Below are 27,276 nucleotides of genomic sequence, written 5' to 3'. Positions count from 1 at the left end.
TATGAAGCCCAGGCTACCTTTGAACTATGTAACCAAGGGTGACACTGAATATCTGGTACCCCTGCCTCCACCTCCCAAGGGCTAAGAAGACAAGTATAGATCACCAGGCTGTTTATGCAATGCTGGGATCAAAACCAGGCCTCCTGCACACTAGGCAAGGACTCTACCAACTGAACTACCCACTCCCAATGTATATTCTTTATAAAACTACCCAGCCCAAAGCATAGGGCAGTGTCTTACTCCCTTGACTTAGAGAGTCTGAAGTTCAGAGTTCCCATCACTCACCTCTCACCCACAGCAGATACCTAAGGTAGGATCTCATCAGAGGGCACCCATGATACCAGAAGCTCTCCATAGCATGGGCATCGATAGAATTAAAACAAGCCCTCTGGGTAGGGTGACTCCTCCCTGACAATGTCTGTCCCTGAGGGAACCGTACTTGGGCCTCCTAAGGTTCTGGAACAGAGCAAGTCTTCTCCCTCTTTTATCTGTCAAGGCTACAAAAAGAACCATGGGCTGGCGGCAGGAGCATGACCCTGGAGCGGGGTAACTTTGACTGACAGAGGTCTGGTCGGCAGTCAATATCCATTCCTGATCAGGAGCCCCAGATGTAGTAATGGCGTGCCCTGCTAGGTACTGACACATAACGCCATCTGCTGAGTCCACATGGGCCCTTTCCCTGGGACGATCTCAGCAGACACTAAGGTGGGCCACTCCTGGGAGGCCTGGGCTCTCTTATGGTGGGTTCCTGTGACCTCATGACTCCTTTGCTCCCACACTTTCTCAGAATCCTGCTATGAGCCGATTCTCTCAGCTTCCTCTGTGCTCTCACGGCCTAGCAGCCCCTCCCAGCGCTCCAGCTCACATCGACCTCCCTACTCCCCAACCCCAACTTTGACGTTTCTCTCTTGCACGGTTCTAGGAACCAGCCTAGAGCTTGCTCTCCGCAGTCTAGGCAAGCACCTCCTTCACCACATGCACACCCGGATCTCTCACACTTGGCATTTGCTTCTGGGCCAGCCCGGACTAGCACACCAGAGGTAGTGGAAAACAAGCGACTCTGATCCTGGAATCCAGCTCAGGTCTGATCTGCGAAGCCTGCAGTGGCTGCCCAGTGCTCGGCTTTGTTCCTTTAAGTTCCACAAGGACAGGGGCTGGGAGTCCCCAGGCTGGTGTTGGCTCCCAGATTCAAGACCCTATTCATGGTCCAGTTTACACACCTAGGATTGCACACTGCTTTTCCCATATTTAGTTATTTTTTTAAGCCCAGGTCCTCATATAGCCTTACACTTGCTCTATAGCTGAGGATGATCCTGAGGTTTAGGTTTTGCCTTATTTATTTATTTTGTGTAAGTGTATGGGCACACAGATGCCACGGCACATGTGTAAAAGTCGGGGAACAACCTGTGGGAGTCAGCTCTGTCCTTCTACCACGTAGAAGGACAGGCGTAACACTCAGGCCACCAAGCTTGATGGCAAAGCAACTTTCCTGGTTAACCTCGCTCACCAGCTCCCCACCCTGAACTTCTCCCTCTCCAGTGCTGGGAGAACAGCTGGGTACCATTACCACACCTGGTTTTATGCAGTGCTGGAATTCGAACCCAAGGCTTCATGTCTGCTAGGAAAGCACTCTGTCAGCTGAGCTACAGCCCTAGCCCTGTGTTGAATTATTTTCTGCGTCTATTGACTTGTTTGTTTTCTGTCTATCCATTAGGTTTCGGCTCCCTGGGGAAGAGTCCTTGTCAGTCTTGTCACCTCGCAGGCACAGTGGGGTTCCTGGCCCAGGGGAAGTGCTGACCTCATGACATGCTTAAATGAATGAATTAATGAAGAGACAAACTGTGAGCAGCCAGCCGGCCTCTCTTCTAGGGGGCCCTGGTGTTCTTGTAGAAAACGAGGGGGTGGACCAGAGCAGACGGTTCTGGCATAATAAGTACCAGCAGCTAATAATCACTTCAGAAAATGTTTAGTCTCATTAATCATCCAGTCAAAACAACAATTGGATATTACCTTCCCTCTATCAAAACACGGACGAGCGTTTCAAATGCTGGCAAAGGTCTCCAAACAATCTGAGGTTACGTATCAGGAGACCTAAATATATGCAGAAGCCTCGGCCTTGTAATTCCATTTCTAAGAATCTATCCTAAGGAAACAATCGTGGTTGTGGAGGAAGATTTATGCACAGAGATGTTCCCTGAAGCATTATTTATAACAGCAGAAAATGGAAGCAATCTGAATAATAATAAATAATATGTGACCAGGCTATGGAAGCACCAGGCACCTCACACACATACTTCTTATCTTCCACAAACCTGTGAGGTAGGAATGGGAGCCTCCATTTTGCAGGTGGTGCCCAGAGGTTCGGGACCTGCCCAAGGTCACGCAGACAAGTGGGTAAATGATGGAGCTGGGATTTGAACCAAGGTCTGGCCAAATTTATCCCGTGCTTCATGTCTCCTCTGACAAGAAGGTGCTAGTTAAATGTGTTAGGAGTGTCCGTAAGAAGGAATGTTAGATGCCAGGGGTGGTGGCATACACCTTTAATCCCAGCACTTGGGAGGCAAAGACAGGCAATCTCTGTGGGTTCAAGCCCAGTCCGGTCTACATAGTGAGTTTCAGGTCAACCAGGGCTACACACACACACACACACACACACACACACACACACATGAAAAAAAAGAAAAACCCTCTCCAAAAAACACACAAACAAACAAAACAAAGGAGGAAGAGTCATTGGAGTGTTGTTAAGGTTCTCATTGTTTCTACAAATAGCTAATGACTTAAGATTAAAAAAACATGTAAATTATATACAAAGTCATAACTTTAGGCCTAAGGATATAACTCAGTGTCTGCCAAGCATGTCTGAGGCTTTAGGTTCAATTCAACCCCCCCCAAAACAAAGCAAGCAACCCCAAAACAAAACCCCACAACAGGGGCTCGAAAGATGACTCAGTGATTAAGAGAACTGGCTTCACTTCCAGAGGACCCGGGTTCAAGTCCCAGCACCCACATGGCAGCTCACACTTTCTGTAATTCCAGTTCCAGGGAATCTGACACCTTCACACAGACACATACATGCAGGCAAAACACCAGTGCACATAAAGCAAATAAATAAATAAACAGATGTTAAAATGAAGCCTATAACAAACAAAATATGAGCCACACAAACAAATCCTCAAACTAAAATGAAACAAGAAAGTCCCCCCCATACTAAAGTCATGATCTGAAATATGAAAAACATACAGGTACTGGGATCTGAACTCAGATCCTCTACAAGGACAGTATTTGCTTTAATTGCTGAGCTGTCTCTCCAACCTCATTTCTTTCCTCCTCACACCCCCACACTCTCGATTCTTTTTCTCTTCTTCTTTTTTTTTTTAACTTGGACACAGGTTTCATGTAGCCCAGGCTAGCCTTTAACTTGCCATGAAGCTGAAATTGGTCTTTTATTCCTCCTGCCTCCACCTTTGAAGGACTGAGATTCCAGGTGGTATACCTAGTTTATTGGGTGCTAGGGATGGAGTCCAGGGCTTGGTGCGCACTAGGTGTGGTGGCTTGAATGAGAATAGTCCCCATAGGCTCATACACCTGAAGGCGTGATCCCCAGTTGTGGAATTGTTCTGAAAGGATTGGGAGGTGTGGTTTTGTTGGAGAAGGTGTGTCACTGAGAGTGGGCTGTGAGCTTTCAAAAGCTCATGCCAGGCCCACACTTGCTCCCTCTCTACCTGCTGCCTGTGAGTCAGGATGTAAGCTCTCAGTCACTGTTCCAGCACCATGCCTGCCTGCCTGCTGCCATGCTTCCCGCCATGATGATCATGAACTGACCCTCTGAAACTGTAAGCAAACTCCAATTAAATGCTTTCTGTTATAGTTGCCTTGGTCCTGGAGTCTCTTTACAGCAAAGAACAGTAACGAAGACTCTAGGCAAACATTCCACCAGTTCCACTACATCCCCAGCCCTACAATTCTATTTCTAGAAACAGGACATTTGCTTAATTGGATGATCTGTTGTCATTCTCTAAAAGTCCCTCTGAGAAGATGCTGGGGAGTGACAGCGGACGAGTTGGCTTTTTATTTTTGTTTATTTTTTTGAGACTCTGAAGCCCAGACTGGCTTTGGACTCATGGCAATCTTCTGCCTGCATGTGCCCCTGCCAAAGCCTCCCTGCCCCTGGGTCACCTGGCTGTTCAGGCAGTGCTAGGGGAGGCTTGGACCAAAGTCCACATCACTGATGCTCAGGCTGCCTCCTCTGTCAGGTTTCCCTGATTTTCTTTCTTTTCCCCAGACACAGATTAATCACCAGCTAACAGAAGCCGAAAGCCACACAATGTGTGCAGCAGCTTCACAGAGTGGGTTTTTCTGCCTTTCTTTCGCTCTGATGAGATTTCTATCTCTGCGGCATCTGCTGGCTAAATCAAATCTTTCAAAGGTAATCCGCCATCATGGCTACTGGAATTCATCTATGACAATCCAATTTCAGAGGGAACATTTAAGAGGCCTGACACCCAGACACTGTCCTCAAGGTGAATGCTCTATGGAGCAAGGTGGTCTCTTTGGTGTTTTCACAGAGCCCATAGAGGAAACAAAGCTTCCCAGCCCTGCTCCTTCCCAGGGCAACCCAAAAGCTCTCTATGAAAGCTAGCCAGAGGGAAGGGGCAGGGAGAGGCTGTATATGGCTGGGGTTAGAGTCCTGTGTCTTCTCAAAAGAATTCTGGAGACTGGAAGCCACCATTTATTCCCAGTTCTGCACAAGTTCAGGAACAAATGGGGCTTTTGGTGACTTCAGCTCCGTTCCACTTCTAAAGACCTCAAGAGAAGTTATCCCTGTGCTGACCCAAAGTGATAGACTGGGAGATGGACACAGAGAGGAGAGGGGTGTATATCAGGGTTATTTTCTTAGGCAGGTAGTAAAGAGCCAGCCTGCCTCCATCTTAGACTTAAAAGGCCATCTTATAGTAAAGACGAACTAGGTTCACTCCTGTTATGATTAAACCTGTTTCTCAAGGACTGGGCTATGCGCCACCTGTCACCTGAACTTCAAGTGGTTCTGCACTGCACATTCTGGGAATGGCAAGCATGGCTTTGTCTCAAAAGGCGGTTTATAACCATCTTGCAACCCTACCTTTGTTTTTAAAGTTTATATGACCACCTATGGCAACCTTGTTCTGCCCACCCTGCAACCATGCCAGGAGGTCATTAGGAATAATTGCTATGCTTATATTCTGCTCCTATAACTCTGTCTATTTTGCTTGAGAAATCCTTCATTTGGAAACTCCCTACCCCTGAGCTATAAAAGCCTTGTCTTCCTCACAGCCAATACTGACCTCTTGAACCCTGTCTTAGGGGGAGGCAGCCCATACACGCAAATAAAAAAAGCTTATTAATTTCCCCGTGATGATTTGGGTTGGTGGTCTTTCTCCTCTCATCTTTGGGATTAACAGTAGATCTAAAGCTAGGACGAGGGGACCAACCCCCTCCCAGTACCTGCAACCTAACTGCCTTAAAATGGGAAATGTAGGTCCATCTGTTCCTCCCTCCCTTTCTCTTTTGCTTTCTCACTTTCTCCCCTTCTCTCTCTCTCCCTTCCTTCCTTCTTTCCACTCTTCCTATTTTTTTTTAAAAATAAGATCTCATGGGGCCCATTCTGGCCTCTAAGTTGCCAAGGATGACCTTGAACTTTTAATCCTCTTGCCTTTGTCTCTTACATGCTGGAATACTGGTGTGTGCCACCATGCCCAGTTTATATTGTACTGGAGATGGATGCATGCCAGGCAAATTCTCTAACAACTGAGACACCCACCTAGCTGCAGGTCTTTGCTTTGTTTATATCCCAAGGCTCTATCTATAGTGAACCAAAGCTTCATGGGAAGAGAAAGGCTGAGCTGTGTCCACACAAAGGGAGAGACTTGTCCTCTGTGTGCATAAGGACAAAACCAGGAGCAGCAAGGATTCATTCAAACCAGAGGTTCTCATCTCAAACGTCTTGCTTCCTCTATCCTACCTGGACATTTGGCACTGACTGGAAGCATCTTTCGGTGTCAGAACTTGGGAAAGGTTCTGGAATATTTAAGAAGCAAGTAGGTGGAGCTACCTAGAAGGATGCACGTGTAAAATGAATTCAGTGATTCCTGTCACTGAAGACTGAGGCAGTGGTGATAGAGATGGACAAGGCAGGGTGCTGGTACCCTTGGGGGGTGGGGTCCAGGCTCTCCCCAGAGAGGAAGTGCTTTGAAGTCGAAGCAGCCTGCCTGGAGCTGAGCCGGTAGGCATCTCCCAAGGACCCGTGCCTAAGGAGGGCTCTTGCCTCCCAGTTCCTTGAGACACGACACACGTTAAAGACAGTAAAGCAAATAATCATTAATATTGGATGGGCTGAGATTAGCGACAGAGAAGAGGGAGTCCTTCCAGATTAATAATGCATGGAGGACTCCTTCAGAAGAAAGATAAATTATGCAGGGCACGGTTGCCCAGGCATGGGAGGAAAACAATAGCTTTTTAATTGGGGGCTTGAGTGGATCTCTGTGGTGGGGACTCTTCCTGAATGGAAACCTCATCAGCCTTCTTGGTTTCCCAGCAGGGATCGGGTGTCCCCATGCTGTCTTCCACCTATGAGCTGTGTTCTCATCTCCATACTTGGGACTCTTAGACTTCTCACCCTGTCCTTCAGTCTGGGTCAAAGGCCACCTCTTCCAAGACGCCTTTTCTGACCAGCATGGTGGCTTCTTGTGATCTTTTATGCACATATCCAAGGTCACAGTGACTTGGATACCTATTGGGATCCAGCAGAGTCAGAGGCATGCATTTCTACCTAATATTTCTCAACCTCTGATGTTGGGTGTGATATACACTTAATGGTATGCCATGGTTTGGCTGAATGAATTAGGTCCATTAGGACACAAAAACAGGGCACTCCTGGATGTGCCTTGTATTGGAAGAATATTCTAAAAAGTGTCTGGTATCAGTGAAAACTCAGAATCTAAGGTCCTAGGAACACCCAGGCTTTCCTTTTATAGCCTAGCCCTGCCCAGTGGGGGCACTCCATGTTTGTTGAATGAATATCAAGGCACAGAAATGTTCAAGTCATGTACAGACCTGCTGGGTTGGCTCTAGATCCTCTCAGTATAGTTCTCCTCTGAGAGGCCACCAAAGGAACCACATTCATCTAAACTGATACGTGCCGAGATGCCCTGCTTGCTGTGACGGGAGGTTCCAGGGTGATGTGTGAGAAACCAGACACTGGAGGTGAAGAGGGGGCCTCAGAGCAGAGGCCTTCTCTGCCTGACCATCTGCACAGCACCCACTGTTTGGCAAGCCTGTCTGCCCCTTACTGTCCTGATAGCAGGCAGTCGGACAGAGGGCAGTGAGGCATCCCAGGGGCTGACAGCCCCACTTACTACCAGGAGGAGCAGCGAGCAGGAAGGGGTGGACCAGGAGGCTGGGACCATTTGCTCTTCTGCTTCATAGGCTCAGTCCTCTCAGGAAGTAGGAGAGACTAGCTACTGTCCGCAGATTTCCAAGCCATTCTGGGCACAGAGACCAATCTCTGTCCTTCCTGCTCTCCCTCCTGGCTGGGCCTCTCTGGGTCCCGGGCTTTCTATGGTTAGAGGCTCAGGGTGAAGAAGAGGACTCTCCAAGATAGCTCACCAGACACCGTGCCCTGAGCCTTATCACCCCAACCCACTCTGGTGCCCAGAAGCATCCAATTCCAACCCCCCGTTTCTGTGAGTTATTCCTGTGTGAGGCTTGAGACTGACTCTTTGTAAAGCTGAGGCAGCTGACCATGGAGAACAGGTGGCAGATGACCTAAGGTCTGTCCTGATTCCAGCTGGCTGACTGGCCACTCTGGAGGTGGGGCCACAGCCCAGGAAGCCTTTCTCCATCTTGGGGCCCATCCAACCCCTGACCCAGGCTTACCTGTCCACAGATCATACCTGATAGTGTTCTCAGTGTCACAGGGACAGGGCAAGGTGCAGCCTGGACCATGCAAGCCCTCGGGGCATAGCCGCTCCTGGCAGCTAGGGCCCTTGTAGCCAGGCTCACACTCACAGGCGCCTGTGGTCGGCGAACACTGACCTCCGTTGTGGCAGTCACAGCGCTGAGAGCACCGGAAACCAAAAGTTCCAAAGGGACATTCCTCTTGGCACCTGTGGGAGAGCAGAGAAGGATAGAGCTGTGGACCAAAGCCCTCGCTGGCCTTCTCGATGCATTTGCACAGACCCCTCCTCACTTGGAATGCCTGGTGTGTTCCTTCCCTTCCAGCGCCCCCCCCACCATCTGTTTCCATGGAAACTTCACCCCAGTCTCCTTAGCAGCCAGGATGAGCGCATTATCAGTGTCATGATGCAAAACTTTATTTCTTTGTCATTGTAAACACTGTGATGAGGCTGGGTGTGGCGGTGCCTGCCTTGTTGAAAAGTTTCTGCACCCCATAAGCCTCTCTGCAGACGCAATAATCCAAATCAGACCAGATCAAACCGAATTAGAAAAAACCCAGGTTTAATAGATACAACACTCCCGGATGGCTTTCCAGCCCCCCAGAGAGGAGACAGGAAAGGAAAACCACGTGTCTGTTTTCTGAGGAGTAGCTTAAATTCCTGGTGGGAGTGGTCTTGAGCATCTCTGGGAGAGGGGTCATCATTTGATGGGCTTTCTGAGAGGCAGCAGGGTTTGGAGAGAGAGGGGGCGGGGGAGGCGGCTTGGGACGGAGCTTCTACCTGAACATTCCAGATTCTTTGGATACATGGATGCCAGGGGTTGGAGTGAAGCTTCCACCCGAACACTTGGGAGGTTGAAGGCTGGCTTTGAATTCACAGCAATCCTCCTGTCCCAAACTTCTGAGTACTGGGATTACTAGTATGTGCTCTCCCGATTCTCAAGCAGAAGCCTCTCTCCCCATCCTGTGTGGTTCCTCCAGCCAGTGTGGAATTTCCCTTAGGTACAAGTGTCTTCCTCCTTCATCAAATTGCATACTCCCAAAGACTGGCTATTTGCTCTTCCTGGGACGCAAGGCAGGGACTAGCCCTCTCTCTTATCAGCCAGTGATCCCCCAAGGTAGAGGAGAGGTGCCTTTGGTACTATGTGAGCTCATACAGGTAGGTGCTTGGAAGTCCCTGCATCTGGGACTGCTCTAGCCTTCAGGCCAGGAGATACCGGTCTCTCGTGTGGCCCTGCTGGCTTCCTGAATGTGCTTTAACAATCCTTGCTATCCTTGCTGCAGTCCAGGGTTAATTACCCAGGGGCCACAAGCTGATGGTCACAGCAACCGTGGAAATAAGGGGTTATCCTTGATGCAGCCTGTGCCCGAGAGGGAAATGGCCTCTGGGTTTGGGAATTATCTATTTCTTAACTCTGTTTCGATGATACAGGTAATGAAGAACTGGCCTAAACTTCAGACAGAACACTTTCTTATCATAAAATGAATTGGTAAGCCTCATCAGGTTGATTGAAGATGAAGTAAGATAATACTAGGGTCTAGAGAGATGGCTTAGCAGTCAAGAACTCCAATTTGACTTGCAGGACTTGAGTTCTGTTCCCAGCACCTGCATTGGGCAGCTCACAACCACCTGTAACTCCAGGTCCAGGGGATCTGACACCCTGCTTTAGTCTCCTCTAGCACTGAATTCACACAACCCACTCCCATACACCCAATTAATTTTTTAAAGTGTGTATAACTAGGCCGAGTGGTAGTGGTGCACATCTTTAATCTCAGCACTTGGGAGGCCGAGGCAGGTGGATCTCTACGAGTTCGGGGCCAGCCTGGTCTACAAGAGCTAGTTCTAGGACAGGCTCCAAAGCTATACAGAGAAATCATGTCTCAAAAAAAAAAACCGAACAAACAAAAATGTGTATAACTGCCAGGTGGCGGTGGCACATGCCTGCAATCACAACACTCAGGAGGCAGAGGCAGGAGAATCTCTGTAAATTTGAGGCCAGCCTGGTCTACAGAGCAAGTTCTAGGACAGACTCCAAAGCTACACAGAGGAAACCCTGTCTCAACAACAACAACAACAACGACGACGACAACAACAACAACAACATGTGTAATTATCCAGAAAGGCAGCCAGGAGGCCATTATCTGCTGTTACTTTTAAAAAAATTTCTTAACTGCTGATCCATCTCTCCAGTTCTTATTAAAAGTTTGTTACAACCCTTAAAACACAACAGCTCTTTAACCAGGCAGTGGTGGCACACGCCTTTAATCCCAGCACTCGGGAGGCAGAGATAGACAGATCTCTGTGAGTTCAAGGCCAGCCTGGAGCTCCAGGCCAGGCACTACACAGAGAAACAAACCCTGACTCAAAAAACCAAAACCAAACCAAAACAACAACAAAAACCCCAAAACCAAAAAACCCAAAACTAAACCGAAACAAAAAACCACAACAGATTTAACCTTCTTCCCTTAGATTCAGGCATAAAAAAGGCTCAAATAAAGAATTCTAAAATATAAGGGAAGCATGGACTTGAGAAACTAGAAGTAGTTTAATTATGACTTGTGTGGAGGTCAGAGGACAGACTGTAGAGTTCATGTAAGGCAAACAATCTGAACTTACTTCCAGGTTTTGAAAATCTACCAGTTCCTGAGCTAGAAAACTCATCAATCCCTGAGCTAGAAAACCCACCAATCCCTGAGTTTAAAGTCCTATCAATCCCCAGGCTCACCCCAAGCCCAGGACTTGAAATTCCACCAATCCCCACTCTGGAAATCTCCACCCTGGAAAGCTCTGCCCCCAAGAAACCCTATATAAGCCTGTCTCCCACTCAGTTCCCTGATGCTTCTCACCAGAGCAGAGGCAGCCACCATCCACTTTTCCAATAGATCTCTTGTGTGAGGTTTGGTTTGTTGTATGGCGTGACTTTGTGGTACTCCTCGGCTCCAGTCTGCCAGGATACCTTTCCCCTCAGAGTTGCAACAGTTACAGTTCTCTCCTTCCATTCTGCATATCTTCCAGGGATGGAGCTCAGGCTGTCAGGCTTTGAGTAGCAGGCACCTTTATGTGCTGAGCCATCTTACCAGCCCTGTCACCCTAAGATTTATCCTTTGCATTCAAGTGTGACCTTGAACTCCTGATTCTCTTACCTCTACCTCCTGAGTGCTGGGATTACAGGCACGACCCATCAAAGCCTGTTTACTCAGTACTGGGGATGGAACACAGGTCTTTATGCATGCTAGGCAATCATTTTACTGATATTGTTTATTGTCTAAATGTACCTTGTGCTAGCTAGTTATATGTCAGCTTGACATAAGCTCAATTGAGAAAATTTCCCCATAAGATGGAACCGTAGAGCATTTTCTTCATTAGGGGTTGATGTGGGAGGACCTAGTTCATTATGGATAGGACCAGCCCTGGGCTGGTGGTCCTGGGTTCTATAAGACAGCAGGCTGAGCAAGCCATGATCAACAAATCAGCGAGCCATACTCCTCCATGGCCTCTGCATCAGCTCCTGCCTCCAGGTTCCTGCCCTGCTTGAGTTCCTGCCCTCACTGCTTTTGATGGTGAACTGTTATATGGAACTTGTGAGCCGAATAAACCCTTTCCTTCCCAAGTTGCTTTTGGTTATGGTGTTTCATCACAGCAATATAACCCTAACTAAGAGAGACCCATAGTTCTTCTTCATAGACATTCTTCCTCATAGACGGTGCAGGGAGAGTGGTCCTGCTGAGAGGCTGGTGGCGTAAAATGAGGACAAATGGCCACACCCTAGTAGACTTGGGCAGACAGCATAGTATAGGAGGGATTGAGAGCAGCCAGAATATTGGGGGCTAGCCTTGGCAACTAGAGACCAGGTGCTGTTTTTTTCTATCTTTGCTGTTCTGTGCCCAGAAAAAGGAGCAGGAGAGTGACTGGGCAAGAGCTTAGGGCTTCCCTCAAGGGAGAGGCTACTGCTGGCCCCTTTCAGAGCCATGGTGCGAGGGGAGGAGCCTGGCTGAAGGGAGGCAGCGAGAAAGAGGCAGGCTGCCCTGGGCTGCCCTAACCTGCTGGGGCAGGAACAAAGGGAGAGGGTGCCTGAGGGAGGAGGGGAAGGGGGCAGGCAGGAGAAAGAAAGGAGGAACTGAGAAGGAAGGGGAGGGCAAGGAGCAAGAACAGCTAAAGACCCACCATCGAAACTGCCAATCTCCACTCAGCCTCCAGATTTCTCCACACAGACCCCTGAGCTCTGCAGGTCTCAGAAATCTCTGAGGTCGGGAGAGAAGCTCACACCAGGAGACACCTGCTCCCTTGCATTGGACTATTCCTGTCCTCCTGTCTGAAGAGAGTGTCCTACCTGGCTGTATTCCAGGGGGAGAGGGCACTACATCCACATGCCCAGAACAAAAGCTCTAGGAATGAAATATTGACAAGCTAATCTATTTCCATCATCCGCCTCTTTTTACTTTTCTTCCCATCCACAATTTAAACAACTTATTTATTTAGAGATCAAGCAAAGACTGCTAATGAATTTTACACAAAGCACACCAATAAGCGGCCCGTGGAACAGGAGGGTAATCACAGCAGGGATTAGCTCTCTACTTAAACACCCTTCCTTCCCAGTGTATCAATCTAATGTGTCCGATATTGCCATTAACAACCAGATACATTGCTCAATTAAATTACAAGTTACGTTTCGTGTTTAATTTGAGCTGGATCCTGCCTATCTGGGGAGACCCGCATTATTATACCCGCTTGGTTTTAATATGCTCATGATAATTTGGGGTGGGCTAATGCAGCTGTCACCTACAAAATTAATGGAGGCAATTTTACAAAATATTAAACACCAGGCAGCCTGTTGAGGCGGGAAAGCCAAATGCTCATGGTGTTCTGCATGAACTCTCCTGAGGCGGGTTAGGAAGCAAGCTGGAAGGCCTGTGGTTTGGAAATTTTTTCTCTGCTCTGGGATCAGGGGTGAGACTTCAAGAAGCGACACTTGGGATTGTTTCTGCCCTTGGTGAACTCTGAGGGCAAATGAGGTGGTTCTACTGGTGCCCGGTAGCTTGCTAGAACCTTGACACCAGTTTCCAGTGCATGAATGAGGCTGGAATGAAGGGTCCTTTCCGGTTCGCAGCATTTCCTTACTTTGGGGCTGAAGATGTGACGGAAAGGTAGGCCTAGCCCTTTGATCCCCAGAGCCTACAACCTGTGCTCTGTGGAGACAAAGGCTGGCACAAGGCTTAAGGATTTTAGGGTGTAAGAAAATAAGCCCAATGCTAGCACATAGGCTCTTTCTAGATATCTCTAAAGACTGGGAAGTTCTAAGGAGAGCAGCAGGCAGGGAGTGGGGGGAGGATGCCGATTTTGTTAGTCAGATCTAAAAGGTGCTGGAGCTATATGGAAGTCCATTGGTTGAGTGCCTACCTAGTATGCGGGAAGCTGTGGATTTGATCCCTAGCACCACATTAATGGGCATGGTGACATATATCTGTACCTCAGCACTCAGGAGATAGAGGCAGGAGGCTTAGAAATTCAGGTAATATACTTGGCTGTACTGTGAAACTGAGGCCAGCCTGGGCTATAAGAGATACTATCAACACACACACACACACACACACACACACACACACACACACACACCCCAGAAAGGACTCATTGGGTGACTTAGCCATGACCCCTGTTTATGTCACCCAGACAAAGACCAGGAAACAAATTCCAGTACTGTATTTGCAAGCCCTGGGTCATAGCCTTCCAGCGACTGGAGTCACGTTAGACTTACTTTTCTTACACATTGAAACATAGTAGAACTTTGGGGGTGGGGGGACTCTTCACATGACAATTCTCATAACAAAGCTTCGGGGCTCGCTCCATCACTTGCAAAGCAGCAAAGCACCCGTGATCTTTACAATAAGAATGAATTCTATTGGTTGATAAACACAGTGATAGCTAGGGCCTAAAGAAGGACCCGTGATCCGCACAAGGATGGATTCTCTTGGAGGGCACAAAGCACACGGGGTCTCTTTCATAGGGATGTGTTCTTTTCACTGAGAGACAAAGCTCAGGATATTGGGAGATGCAGGTGGAGGATGGGTCCTCCTAGGAGAGCAAAGGGTCACCAGGTTGTTTGACCATGTCACTCCAGGCGAACAGGCAACATTCATTTCCTTCAGCTGAAGGAGACAGGCCTGTGTGACCATCAGTCCTGCTTCTCTAATGCTTACCCGAAGCTGTGTTTTCTACACCATTTCCTTTGTCTAGAAAGAGTAACCACATTCAGGGACCAGAGATGAGACTTGGATCCACCTGCACAGAGTCAGGCAAAAGGCAGGGACTCAGCTGGCTGGCTGGTTGGTGGAGGAAGGGGACCTGGCCAGGGTCTGTGGATATATGTGGTCCTCTACCTCTGGTTCGCCACTTGCTACACAGGTCTTGCTTTTCCCTCTTCCTGGCCCTGGCCCCATAGCTTTCTTCCAGCTGGTGCAGTTGTACCCAGAAGGCAATTCCTCGGTAATGTGTTCTGTTGCCTGTCCCCTCTGCCAGGTTGGCATCATTCCAGGATATCAGTGTCTCTCTGGACCCCTGCTCTGCCTACTCTCAGGCATTCATACAGCACAAACTGATGTCACTATCTTTCAGAGATAACTCAATTTTGAAATAAAAATCTACTTCCATAATAACTTCAAAATGTAGGCGCAGCTTTTTGTTCTCTTAGCTCTTTTGGGGTCTCTGTAGCACTGCTTCCTTCTGTTAGTGTAGACAGGGGAGATGGAGCAGGGGGCTCACTTGTCTCCTTCCCCAGTGTAAGTTTAGGGCAGTCAGACTCGGGGAGGGGTGGCACACACAGGGTGAGAAAGGGTGAGCTGATGGATTTCCCTGGTAGGACTCAGAATGTCTTCCGAGGAAAGAACCAGAAGTCTGGCCAGAGGTGCCATGGCTGGTATTCTCCGCAAGGTTGCTGAGGATATGAACAACTGAACATCAAAGGCAAAAGTTAATGCCATCCTTACCTGTCCCCCATGTATCCAGCTGTACAGTGGCATTGTCCAGTCACATGATCACACTGGCCTCCATGGTGGCATGGACAGTCCTGACTACAGTTCTGGCCAAACGTCCCTGGTGGGCAAGGCTGGGCACACACTGCTCCCTGCAACAGAATTGAGGACAGGCTTGGTAGGGCTCCAGAGATATCATGCTTAGGTTATAGTCTCCAAGGAATATTGGGGCCACAAGGCCAACCCAACTTCCCAGCGTAATCAGGAAAACTGGTGTTCATGCTACAGTTAGGACTACTGAGGTCAGTTCTTTCACCCAATTACTCAGTGTTTAGTTAGTGGAACCTGTTGTATATCAGGTGCTGGGTCAGATACCTGGGGCACAGAAAGCAAGTGCAATTGATACCTGTCCTCACAGGGTCCTGGGGAGATCAGCAAGGAAGCAAAGTAGAGTACATAATGCTACTCCTCTCATATGTACTAACAGAGAGAAAGAGAGAGAGAGAGAGAGAGAGAGAGAGAGAGAGAGAGAAGAGAAGAGAAGAGAGAAGAGAAGAGAAGAGAAGAGAAGAGAAGAGAAGAGAAGAGAAGAGAAGAGAAGAGAAGAGAAGAGAAGAGAGGAGATACAGGAGAGCCCCCGCTATCGATTAAACATCCAGGTGTGGAGACACGCTCACTTCTGTGACTTCCCTAAAGCCAGCTATTATGAGAACAGAGGACCCAAATGGAGGTGGGGAGGGACAGGAACTGGAGTGTGAAGAAGGGGAGAAGGGGCGGAAAGGGGAGGAGACAGGAGGGGTGAAGGACTGGAAGGAGGGGAAATGAAAGAGGGGCTATATGACTCCCATCAGGGTATAGCATTATAAATTTTATTTTAAAAGATTTTTAAAAAACACTACTTTTATTTCTGTGTATGAATGTGTATGTATGCCATGGGCATGTGGATGTCCAAGGAGTCCAGAAGACGACTTTGGATCCCCTGGAGCTGGAGTTACAGGTGGCTGTGAGCTCTCTGACATGGGTTCAGAGAGCTGAACTTGGGTCTGGAAGAGCAGCAAGCGCTCTTAACTGAGCCGTCTCTCCAGACACCAAAGTTGTAAGTTTCCTTTTTTAAAAAATTATTTTATTTTTTATTTTATTCACATTTATGTTTTACCTCCATGCACATCTGTATAAGGGCATTGGATCCCCTGAAACTGGAGTTACAGGCAGTTGTGAGCTATCATGTGGGTGCTGGGAATTGAACCAGGTCCTCTGGAAGAGCATCCGGTGCTCTTAACCAATGAGCCATCTCTCCAGCTCAATGTTTTATATTTCTAAATGTAAACTTAATTGAAGTTTTTAAAAAGAGGAAAAGTCATATACAAAATCAGGAATCAAGTTATTAGATATCTTATCTAGAAATTAGATGACAATGGAGTAATTCCTTAACATTTTGGAGAGAAAATAATTTTCAACCTAGTACTGATTGCCAAGAAGCAGGAGGGATGTGGCTCAGAGCCAGGATCTTTAGCATGTCAAGAAAACCATTAGTTAAAAGGCAAAATCCTTTTGTCTAGAATATTATACCTCTCAAAACAAATATTTGAGCAGGGGTTTTGATAGGACAGTTTTAGATTTAAAGAAAAAAGCAGTAACCTTCATGGTACTTTAGGAAACTAACTGGAAGATGTCCCACCCCTCATCAGAAAAACTTTCCAGGGCTGGCAATACAGTTCAGTTAGCAGAGTGCTTGCCCAGCATGGGAGAAGCATCAGTTCTCAGCATCAGATAGACTCAGTGTGGGTGCACACCTGTAGGTGGAGGCAGGAAGACTAGAAGTTCAAGGTCATCCTCTGTCTTCCTCAATTAGTTTGAAAGTGTGACTGATATATCAGATCCTGTTCAACCAAAAGAAAGAAACAAACAAACAAAGAGAAAGAAAAGGAAGGTAGAAAAAGAAGGAAGATGATTACTCAAGAAAAATAAAAAAAAGAATGGATTCTGAGAACTAGAGACCCATCAAAAGAGAAACAAAAGGAACCCAGGAGAGTAGTGAGCACGCTGAGCAAGGAGCTCACAACACAAGCCCAAGGCTGCCTCAAAACACAAAGGCAAGCAACCAGGGAGGGAGAGAGGGAGCGAGGTGGGGACTTCTGAGGTGTCTGACCTTATTGAGAGGAATTTCAGACTTTGGCTGAGCTGTTGGATAAATTAGTAGCCACACAAAGCCATGTTAACATATAGACACACACAAACGTACTATCCTAAGCATCACGAACTTCGCTGTCCTCTCTCCTTCTTCCTTTAGGGAGCCGGCCTGTACTCTTGGATCTCCCCTCTTTCTCTGCCCTCCTCCCTACTAGGTGGTGGCTTGTCTCCCATGTGTCTGACTTCCATGCCAACTCAAACAGCAGGGAGCTAGAATTAAATAAATTAAAATAAAATTTAAGTTTACTTATTTATACATGTGCGTGCGGGTATGCTATGGCATGCATGTTGGAGTCATAGGACAACTTGCTTGAGTCAGTCTCTTCTCCCATGTGGGTCCCAGGGGGTTGAACTCAGGTTGTCAGCCTTGAGGACAATAGTCTATGCCACTGAGCCACCTCACCACCCTGAATCCTGTCTGTGGTCTGAAGACATTAGGTTGAGAAGTGGCAGTAAGGCATGTTAGGTAGAAAACAAAAGGAGACACCCAAACAGACATGGACTAGGACTGCAAACATTATGTACTGAGGGCTGTTTTCTCTCTGCCCCCACCCTCCAGTATTAGCCTTGTGGTATACGTCTGTAAAACAGTTTGTATAAACTTCAAGTCTTCATCAGACATCTGAGCCTAGTCTTGTCTCCTGCCACCGTTTCACCCTCATGCCAGAGATAATCATTTCTCTCATGGAGAATGAAGATGATCTTCCAATTAATTAATCAATTTGTTCAACATACAGTTATTAAGCACCAATAATCACCGGCCCCAAAGAAGCTAGTTCAGTCAGGAAAAGCCTGCCAGACCGGAGCCATCTTTCCACGTCGTGTTATTGAGTTGTAATGAATTAAGTGGGAGGCTTTCAGCTCAGATTCCCCACGGCAGGCACCGCGGAGGCTAGAGAAGCGAGGACTGTGAGGTGAGTGTGCAAAAGTGGGGTGAGAGGAGTCTGGGGGTGACAGGTGCCTGTCTTTTTCCCCATGAGCTTAGCCATCCATGGGTGACAAGAGAATTCTCTGGCTTCTGTGCAATTCTGTCCTTACTGTCTGGGGGTGTCTGAGGGTACTCTACCCTGAAAAACAGTTCAAGCTAATTCGGGCAGGAAATGTTCATGCCTACCAGTCTCCTTACCCTTGAACAGGTGGAGCCCTCGTTCATGTGTACACACACACACACACACACACACACACAGAGAGAGAGAGAGAGAGAGAGAGAGAGAGAGAGAGAGAGAGAGAGAGAGAGAGATGACCCCTGGTCTCTAGGAAGTTGTAAAGATAAACAAGATTAGGGATGCAAAGGAAGCCAGCTGATACCGTGCCTTATTGAGTGGCACTTAATGAATGTCAGCTGAACAAAGTTGACACTGATGGGGCGGTACGTGACTACATAAATGATCAACTACTGCTGGTTGGAAGAATGACCTCTGGAGGAAGCTGGCAAGCGCGGGGGTTCCTCTCCTGCTGTGACTTTATCTCCTGGAGATTGGCTGCAATCCTCACTTCCAGTGTGCCAGGATATGACTGCATGCGGACATGCGGCCTTTGCAGAGGTGAAGTGAAAAACTTGTGTAGGTGGGCCCTCATCCGACCTAACTCGGGGATGAAGACAGATATATAGCAGGTTGGAGGGTTAGCTCAATCAGTAGCATGCTCGCTATGCAAACATGAGGATTTAGCTTTGATCCCAGAAGCCACGTAAAAAGGCAGACATGATGATGTGTGCTGGCTAATTTTATGTCAACTTGACAGAAACTAGAATCATTTGGGAAAGGAACTCTCAATTGAGAAAACGCCTCAGTAAGATTGGCCTATGGGTAAGCCTGTAGTGCATTTTTTCTTTCTTTAAAAAAATGTATATGTGTATTGCATACGTATGTATTTTATGTATTTAGGTATGTGCGTACATATGTATTTTATGTATATAGGTGCTTTGTTTGCATGTATATTTGCATACCAGAAGAGGGCAACAGATACCATCATAGACAGTTGGAGCTGCCATGTGGGAGCTAGGAAATGAACTCAGGATCTGGAAGAGCAGCCAATGCTCTTAACTGCTGAGTCATCTCTACAGGCCCATTTTCCTAACTGATAACTGACACGGGAGGGTTCAGCACATTATGGGTGGTACCATTCTTGTGCTGGTGGTCCTGGGTTCTACAAGAAGGTCAGAGGGATGGCCACGCAAAGGCCAAGGAAGACGATGGCTATCTCTAGCCTGGGGAGAGGGGCTCAGAAATCAACAGCCCTGCCTGATGGAGTCACCTTGACCTCAGACACTCAGATACTTTTTCTCAGCCTCCAAACCCAAGAGAAAACAAATCCCTATTGTCTGAGCCATTTGTCTGGCATCCTACGAAGGCCGGGTGTGTTTCCACTGTGGTGGGCTCCTGGGCTACATTTAGAAGGTCGGTGTGAAATGGGGCAAGTCCTGCTCTTCACCTGGTCAGGTCTAATGCTTCTGTGAGACTCTAGAGAGCAGCTCCACTGTAAGAGGTCTGTGTGCACCAGAAGATTAAAAGGAAGGGGACAAGATGGTGCCTCAGTCTTGCCAGCATTTTGGGCATTCACACCAGTGGCTGCTGCCCCCAGAGTGGCACCAACCTGTGGAGACACTGAGCAGCAGCTGGTGAAGGTGCTATGGAGGTGATCCCAAGCTCAGGACCAGCCACTGGCCTCTGTAGTCATCTTTCCAACCCCTCGTGTCTGAGACACCAAAGCCTAAGCCACCAAAGCCCTCTCTGGGCTCCCACCCTCACTGGTCCCATTTCCCAGCTTCTGGCTCCATTCCTCCTCCTGCCCATCATTTCCTTTGCACGTGAGTGTCTGTGTGTATGGAGCATATGTGAATGTACCCATTCTGTTCAGCCTCTGTGTCAGACTGGGAAATCCCGAGGAACCGATTGCTGCCCTTCCTGCTTTCTGCCTGTCCCCAGTGTCCACCCAGTGTCCACTGCCATCAAGCTACCCGCAGTTACCCTCTTTCCTCTGCAAGGTCTCAGAGTCAGCAAAAGCGGGGAAATAGTTCCCAGGTTCTTTATACAGGCCTCTCCACACTGGATTCATTATGGCCAGGCAAGTGAAGGGGCCTGTGGTATTCTTGGGGGTTGATGGCCTGAAGGGGCAGATGGGCCAGAGATCCCAGAAGCTCCTCTGTACTCAGTGTCCCTGCCGAGTGGTGGCAGTGAGCAGCCGCTCCACCAGCCTCAGAGTGGGAAAAGGGATGAAACTCCATGGGGGCCACTGGCAAGTCAGACAATGAAAGATAAAGACAGGTGACCCTTCCCCCAGCAGCCTTTCCTTGGCTCCAGCTCTCCTTGGAGGAGCCTCAGACCTGAGTCAAAGCTTCATTTTTGTGACTCTGCATGCACCAGGGTATTAATAATTCATGCAAATCTGCAAGTTCAATGCTATGTCAGAAATAGAAATGTGATTGTCTATCATAAAATTTAAAACAAAGTCCTCAGCACCAAAGCTTTCTATAGACAGGGTTTCTCGGCACCCCGAAAAAGTGTGTTAGGAAAAGAGCTGCCAATATGTGTTGGCTTTCTCCATCTCCTATCTCCTAAGTCCTGCAGCCCACAGCAGCTTTTCAGGGGAGGTCTCTCCAGGGTCTGGGTTCCCTCCCTAGCTGATGGGCTTCCCTGAGCCCTGCCTGGCATTGGATACCTGGAAGCTGTCTGGTGATAGAGGCCTTTCAAAAAGCAGGCTAGGGTGGGAGAAGGAAACAGGTGAGAGAGGAGATCTCATCCTCTGTGTCCTTTCAGAAGAGCGGGGAGAGGGGAGGAGAGAAGGACAGAGGGAGAAAAAGAGAAAGGAAAGAAAGAGGAAAGAGAGACACACAGAAAGACAGAGGGGGGAGAGAGATAAAGAGGAAGGAGAAAAAGAGATGGAGAGGCAGAGAGGGGGGAGAGGGAGAGAGAGCATGCATGGGTGGGGTAGTTCTGGAGTGGAGACCCAGGTTCTAACTCCACCTTACTCCTAACCAACATGAGGCTTAAGGCACGTCACTAGCTTTCCCTGCTCTCTCTCTCCTGCAAGAAAGGTCATTTATGGTCAGACCATGGCGTTGAAAGACTTCTCAAGCTGTGACTGGTGTTGTTTTTGTGACCTGTTTCCCAGAACATCCATACTGAATAGACCCAGACAGAGTGGTGGGAGTCTGAATCCCAATGGTAAGGCTTTCTCCCCCATCCACTGCTAGGAGCGACAGGATTCTGTACAGAGGGAAGCCCTTTGCTCTTGAGCAATGACATCCAAAGGAAGCTGTGTCTGCATGCTGCCTGCCTCAGAGTCACCTGGGGAGCTCATTAAAGAAGTCATTCCCAGAGGCTCAAGTGTGACCCCTGCCCCTCACTGACTCCACTACGTAGCCCTAGCCGTATTTGGCCACACTAGATTTCTAAGGTCCCTCCCTGTCGAGAAGCATCCTTGAGCCTACAGATGTCCTTCTTGGCTGCCCTTGGGACCTTGGTGTCGAAAGCCTCCTGAAATACCTGGCTGTACTCAGCAGGCCTGTCCCTGTCCCTAGGGAGGCAACTGAGCCTCTTCTGAAGTGGGACATGTTAAAGGGGATACAGTGTGGAAGGGCAGCCTCTGAGACTGACAACCTTTCCGGGGCTTGGGAGCCATAGGGAGGTGCTGACCAGGGGAGCCTAGCAGCTATTGGAGGCTGTGGCTAGCCTGTGATATCCAGGGATATAAATCAAACTGGTACAAAAGCCTTTGACATTTGCAAAGCACCGTGGCTATGCAATCTCACCTGAGGATTGTGCCTACCATGCCAGGCAACCCAAGCAAGGCTTACTGAAGGCAAATCATCTGTGTCCACGGGGAAGCTGAGATTAGAGGCGGGGAGGTTTGTCAGGGCAGCTTCGGACATGTCACCTGAGGGAAGGCCTTCATGGGTGAGGCTATATCTCCATCAGCTTCCCATAGTGGGGGTTCCCAGACTGGAGGCCTGTGCTAGTAGTGGCTGCATCAGAAGTACCTGAAGCATCTGGGAATATAACAGATTCTGGGGACCACAGAGTCAGAATGAATATGTGAGCTAGGGTAATGTTTTACAAATCCAGATGAGCCTGACCCTGCTGTGACTCTCATGCCCAACTCCTGCCACACCTGAAACGCATTTGGGTACCCAGACCCAAATTCAGAGCTAATTTTTTTAAAATTAAATTTTTTTTCCCCAGCAAGATCTCATGTAGCCCAGGCTGACCTTGAACTTGTTATGTAGCTGAAAATGCCCTTGATCTTCTGGTCCTCTTATCTCCACCTTCCAAGTACAAGAATTATGGGTCTGTGCTACCAACCCTGGTTTTATGTGATGTGAGGGATTGAACCCAGGATCATGCATATTAGGCAAGCATTCTATCAACTGAGCTACTTATCCGGCCCTAGACAGAGCCAGTTATATGAGGAAAATTCAACTCTGTTGCCTGGGAGAGACCTCTGACTCAGAGAGGCTAAGTAACTTGCCTTAGATCACACAGATCCTAGACCTGGGACTCTTCACTGCTAGCAAGTGTCTCATAATGGCTCATGACTACAGACGTGGGTAGAGAGATGAATTTAGCCTTTCATGGTCTTGTAGCAGATGCCAAGACTTCTTATGATGCCCACCTACATCTTGAGGGTCCACCTACCGTCCAGCCTGGAGGGCAGGCACACTCTCCAGTGATGTGGTGGCAGGTGCCCCCATTTTGGCAGGGGCAGCGTAGTTCACAGTGAGCTCCATGGCTCCCAGGGGGGCACAGCTCCTCGCAGCTGCACAGAGAGGGAGAATCATAGACAGCAGCATTCCCAAGAACGTCCTAGAGCTCGAACCCAATGCCCCAGGGTTTCCTAGGAGCTTTGTCTACAAGCACAACCTTGTCAACCCTGACCTCCACCTGACATCTAACTCCTCCCCCACCATGGTGGTGAATGAAGGCAGCAATCAGCCTACCTGCCAAACTGAAGGCCTAAAACCCTGCGCCTTAAGAGTGGATGTTCTGATCCCCGCCAGTAGAGGGAGACAGATATCAGACATAGTATATTGAATTGTAGGGTACTTGGGCCAACCCTTGAAAATTCTGGGCAGGAAGCTGAAGGGACCTTCCCTAAGACGGTTTTACTTAGGCCTTGAAGGTGAGGCTAATTTCACTGAGAGAGTGGAAGGACATGCCAGACGGATGAAACAGCAAGACCAAGGAGCTAAAAAGTGGCCTTGGATTTTGTCTTCAGAAACCTGCCATGGCTGCTGCCTCCTTTTCTTCCTCCTCCCCCTCTCTTTCTCTTTTAAAGATTTATTTCTTTATGTATTTTATGTGTATGAATGCTCTCTCTGCATGCATGCCTGTATGCCAGAAGTGGGGATCAAGTCACATTATAGCTGCCATGTAGTTGCTGGGAATTGAACTCAGGACCTCTGGGAGAGCAGCTAGCATTCTGCAAATCTGCAGAGTCAAATCTGCAGCCTCTGAAAATGTGCCTATTTTCAAAGGGAAAGTCAGATATTCTGAGGTATTTCCTTTCCAGACTCTGAAAAGCTCCCAGTTGCCATGAGTTGGGGGACAGCCACTGTGGGAGCACGGGGAAGGTCTGCATCATTGCCTTGGGTCTCATTCCAATGGCCATGGCTTCAAGCTCAAAGACCCTGGGAGCCACATTGGGACAGGAAAAGCTCTCAATGTCTGGTAATCAGCATCCGTGGCTGATGCCTAAGGATCTAAGAAGACTCTAGAGCCTTCTGCAGGGCTGGAACAACACCAGTCTTGTCTGTGAGAGTGTCAACTAAGCTGTCTTGGGGAGCCCCTAGCAGTGTGGCTTCCCCAGGGCACAGAAGTGAGGGGACCAATCAGCACACGATATATCAGTTGGGCTCTTACCAGCCCTATGCCTCAGATGTATTAATTAGGATGTGGCAAGCAGAGGCAGACTGTAGAAGTCAAAAGAGAAGGCTAAGCTCACTTCTGTGTCCCCTAACTAGGAAGGGCCCTCTGACAGGTGACTCTAGTGGGACTCATGGCATGGATGTGAGACTTGTGTACACGAGGCCTATGTACTTACACACTGCTGCACTTTTCAGCAGATTTCACAACCAGAACTTTCTGCTCTCATCTTCCAACTCACTAGGATAATAAGAAGTTGCCCCCAAACCCTGAAAGCCCCGGTGACAGCCCCTAGGCCCCAGCACTGTCCTGCTCCAAACCAGGGTCATCCAGGCCATGCCTTTCTCTCCCAACTTAGGCTCGTCTCTCCTGGCGTCTCTCCTGGCTCCACCCCATCCCCTCTTTCCCCCACCCCAGCAGTCCTGACCTCTCCCTGGCCCCACCCCCAGGTCACGCCCTCGCTACTCACTAGACGCCAGTGTAGCCTGGTGCGCAGAGGCACTCGCCAGTGCGTGGGTCGCAACTGGCACCGTGGTGGCACTGACAAGGCAGCTGGCAGCCCTTGCCGTGGGTACCAGGCGCGCAGAGTTCTTCACAGCGCCAGCCTCGGAAGCCAGGGGCGCACACGCAGGCGCCGGTGATAGGGTTGCACAGGGCGCCGTTCTGACACTGACACCGATTGCTGCAGTGGGGACCCCAGTGCTCGCTGTCACAACCTGCAAGAGAGGACATGCAGAGTCAGGGCTTCCTTAGAACGAAGGGGATGTCTGGAAGGAATCTTGGCATTTGGGGATCTCCATCAGGCTCCACCAAGCCACCAAATGTTCACCGGAGTTGAAGATGGCACAACGACAAAGGATCCCAGCCCTGCAACTCAATTTCAATCGCTGTCACTGCCCCGCCCCCAATACAAACCTGGCCACAGCTTTCTACCTCCTTGGCTCTGGGAAGCTCTCCTTGGTTGGTCCTACTCTAGCCTTCTCAGCCGGACCTTTTCTCAGTACTCCTGCCACCTCTCTCTTCTCTGGGACCTTGTTCCTCCCAGAGCCAGCTGGGCCCAGGGGCATGTCTGCCTGAACCATCTTTCTCTCACTCATTTACTCAGGACCGTTTCTTCCAACTCACTGTGCCCACTCCTGGCTCCACTTCTCAGCTCTCCTTTCCCCCTTCCTCCCTTCCGGGAATCCTTCCAGCCCCTAGTTGCTTCTTCAGTTCAATTTCCTCAGTGCCTCAGCACCTTCAGAAAGAGCAGGAGAAAACAAATGTATCCCTGGGAAGTAACAGACAGCAATGGAAATCTTTCCCTGTAATTAAATGTTTTCAAGACTGATGGCTTTCCAGATCTGCATTCTAAGCCATGGAAGGGATAGAGCGGCACTGAACCCCAGGAAGGTTACCCACTGTTGTCACCTCTCACTTTGACCCTCTCTCTTGGTGCATTCAGGACACAACAAAAATAAGATGCCCCCCCAAACACTGGGATTTTTTTTGCGGGAGTGGAGTTTAGATACTGACAGGCACAAATACTGTTTTAGAATATCGAAGGCAAGAAAGATTGTTTCCAGTTAAGACAGTCAGGTGAAGGTTCCTCGTTGCAAGTGGGCAGTGAAAGATGGCTCAATTGTCTGCCTGCCAGAGGACCATCTGTCTTACTTTCTGCACCAGAAGTCCGCTGTTTCCAAGAGCACCTCAGTCCTGGGCAAGCAGGGACAGAGGGCGACTCTGCTGCCTGTGGGCACAGATGGCCAGCTGATCTTTGTACCCAGCTCTCTAGGATGTTGATACTCAGAGGAGGCGGAAGTGAGCAGCGTAGAAAGGGTGTCCTTGGGGCAGGCCACTGGGAGCAGCGACAAAGCGGCACCCCGGTGATGAGCAGGCCCAAGAAGACAGCCTGTGAGCATGCTGGGGCTCCGCCAGCATCACCGTGTTACACAAGTCTCTCCTGGTGGCTGATTGGGTCAGTATCTGGAAGCTCGCATCCATCCTGCAGTAGAGAGGTCCACTGAGTCTCTGATCCCACCACCTCATCTTGGCTCACTCCTTCATCCGTGCCCTGAATATTGAAAAACACAGACTGGAGCCGCCAAACTATCAGTGGGCATCGCCCTCTGTTTCCCAGTCTACTCAGAGTCACAGCTCCGCTCACACTGACAGTGGCTCACGTGGCAGCAGTGGAGCGTCCCCCAGCCCACGTTCTGTCCAGGAAGCCTTCCCAGGGAGTGTAAAGACTGATAAAACTATCCACTGTGTGTGTGTCTCTGTGTGTGTGTGTGTGTGTGTGTGCACATGTGCACGTACACACACACTCTCTCTCCTTCCCATTTTTGAATGTGTATATAAGCATGTTTGCAAATCTATGGGCTTGTTTGCATGGGTGCGTGCTGTGCATGTGTATGCCCAAGGAGGCCCAAGGTTATGGCAGGAACCTTTCTCAACCCTTCTTCCGTGAGGGCCCGTCTATCAGTCAAACCCAGAGTCTGTGGATATGGCTAGTCTTACCAGCCGGCTTGTTCTGGGATTCCCTGTCTCTACCTTCGGAAGCTGAAAGTACAAGCAGCCTCCACACCCACCAGGCATTTACATAAGTTCTGAGGATTTAGACAAGTGCTTAACCAGTGAGCTGTTCCCCACTTCCCCTCTGTCTCTATCGCCAAGCACATGTAGTTAGCATTCAATGTGTATGTGCTAGGATTCCATTATCATAATGATAATCATATTTAACTTTCCCCATGTGCCCGGCCCCTTCCTGGAAGTCTTAGAGGCACGAACAGTATTTAATCCTCACAGGCTTCACTTTCTTCCCTACTTTATAAGCGGGAAGATAAAGGATCATGGCAGTCACATGATAGTTCATATTCTAACAGGCCAGCCAAGGCCCCCTGATTCCAGGTCATTGCTCAGGCCCATGGGACACTTACTGGGGAATATTCCGAGAGGGGAAGCTTGGGGACGACACTGATAACAGCAGCTGCAAAGCCCAGGTGGGTGACACCATACAGATTGGCTGCTTCCTTTCTGGTTACGACTGTGAGCAGCTTCAGGATCTAGAAACCAGGCCTGATGGTGTCCCCTCACAGAGGAGGGGTGGCTTCCAGTTTGTGCTTCCTACACCTCCTCCCAGCTGTGTGTACTTCTGGCCCAGATGCTTGGAGTCTTGAGGGGTGCTGAAGTATACAGGAGGCGGGAGGATAACTGAAGGGGGGACTCCATCTACGCAGCTATGAGGAGGTTGTCATCCATCCAAGACAGAGTGAGGCCTTTCAGTGATGTGGCTGCTTTGGCCCCCTAACTCCTGTCTGTGACCCCTCATTCATGTTCTAGAAG

At 49.0% G+C, this 27,276-nt stretch overlaps 1 protein-coding gene across 12 annotated transcripts in view; it reads right to left on the bottom strand.

Moving 5' to 3' along the window:
- The window catches only part of Megf11 (multiple EGF like domains 11), a 322,674-nt gene that overhangs the window by 51,349 nt on the left and 244,049 nt on the right, over positions 1 to 27,276 (bottom strand). For all 12 annotated transcript variants that reach the window (XR_015737665.1, XM_087905311.1, XM_087905307.1 and 9 more), the window contains 4 exons: positions 24,422 to 24,668; positions 22,726 to 22,846; positions 14,915 to 15,051; positions 7,932 to 8,144 (listed from right to left, as the gene is read on the bottom strand). Coding sequence is in view for 11 of the 12 variants with exons in the window: in XM_087905311.1 (XP_087761437.1) it covers positions 7,932 to 8,144; positions 14,915 to 15,051; positions 22,726 to 22,846; positions 24,422 to 24,668 (718 nt within the window). In the remaining variant the exon portion in view is untranslated. The remainder of the gene's footprint in view (positions 1 to 7,931; positions 8,145 to 14,914; positions 15,052 to 22,725; positions 22,847 to 24,421; positions 24,669 to 27,276) is intronic.

This window comes from Myodes glareolus, chromosome 4 (assembly GCF_982192425.1).
Source record: "Myodes glareolus chromosome 4, mMyoGla1.1, whole genome shotgun sequence".
NCBI lineage: Eukaryota > Metazoa > Chordata > Mammalia > Rodentia > Cricetidae > Myodes > Myodes glareolus.
This window is presented reverse-complemented; position numbering and strand designations above follow the sequence as displayed.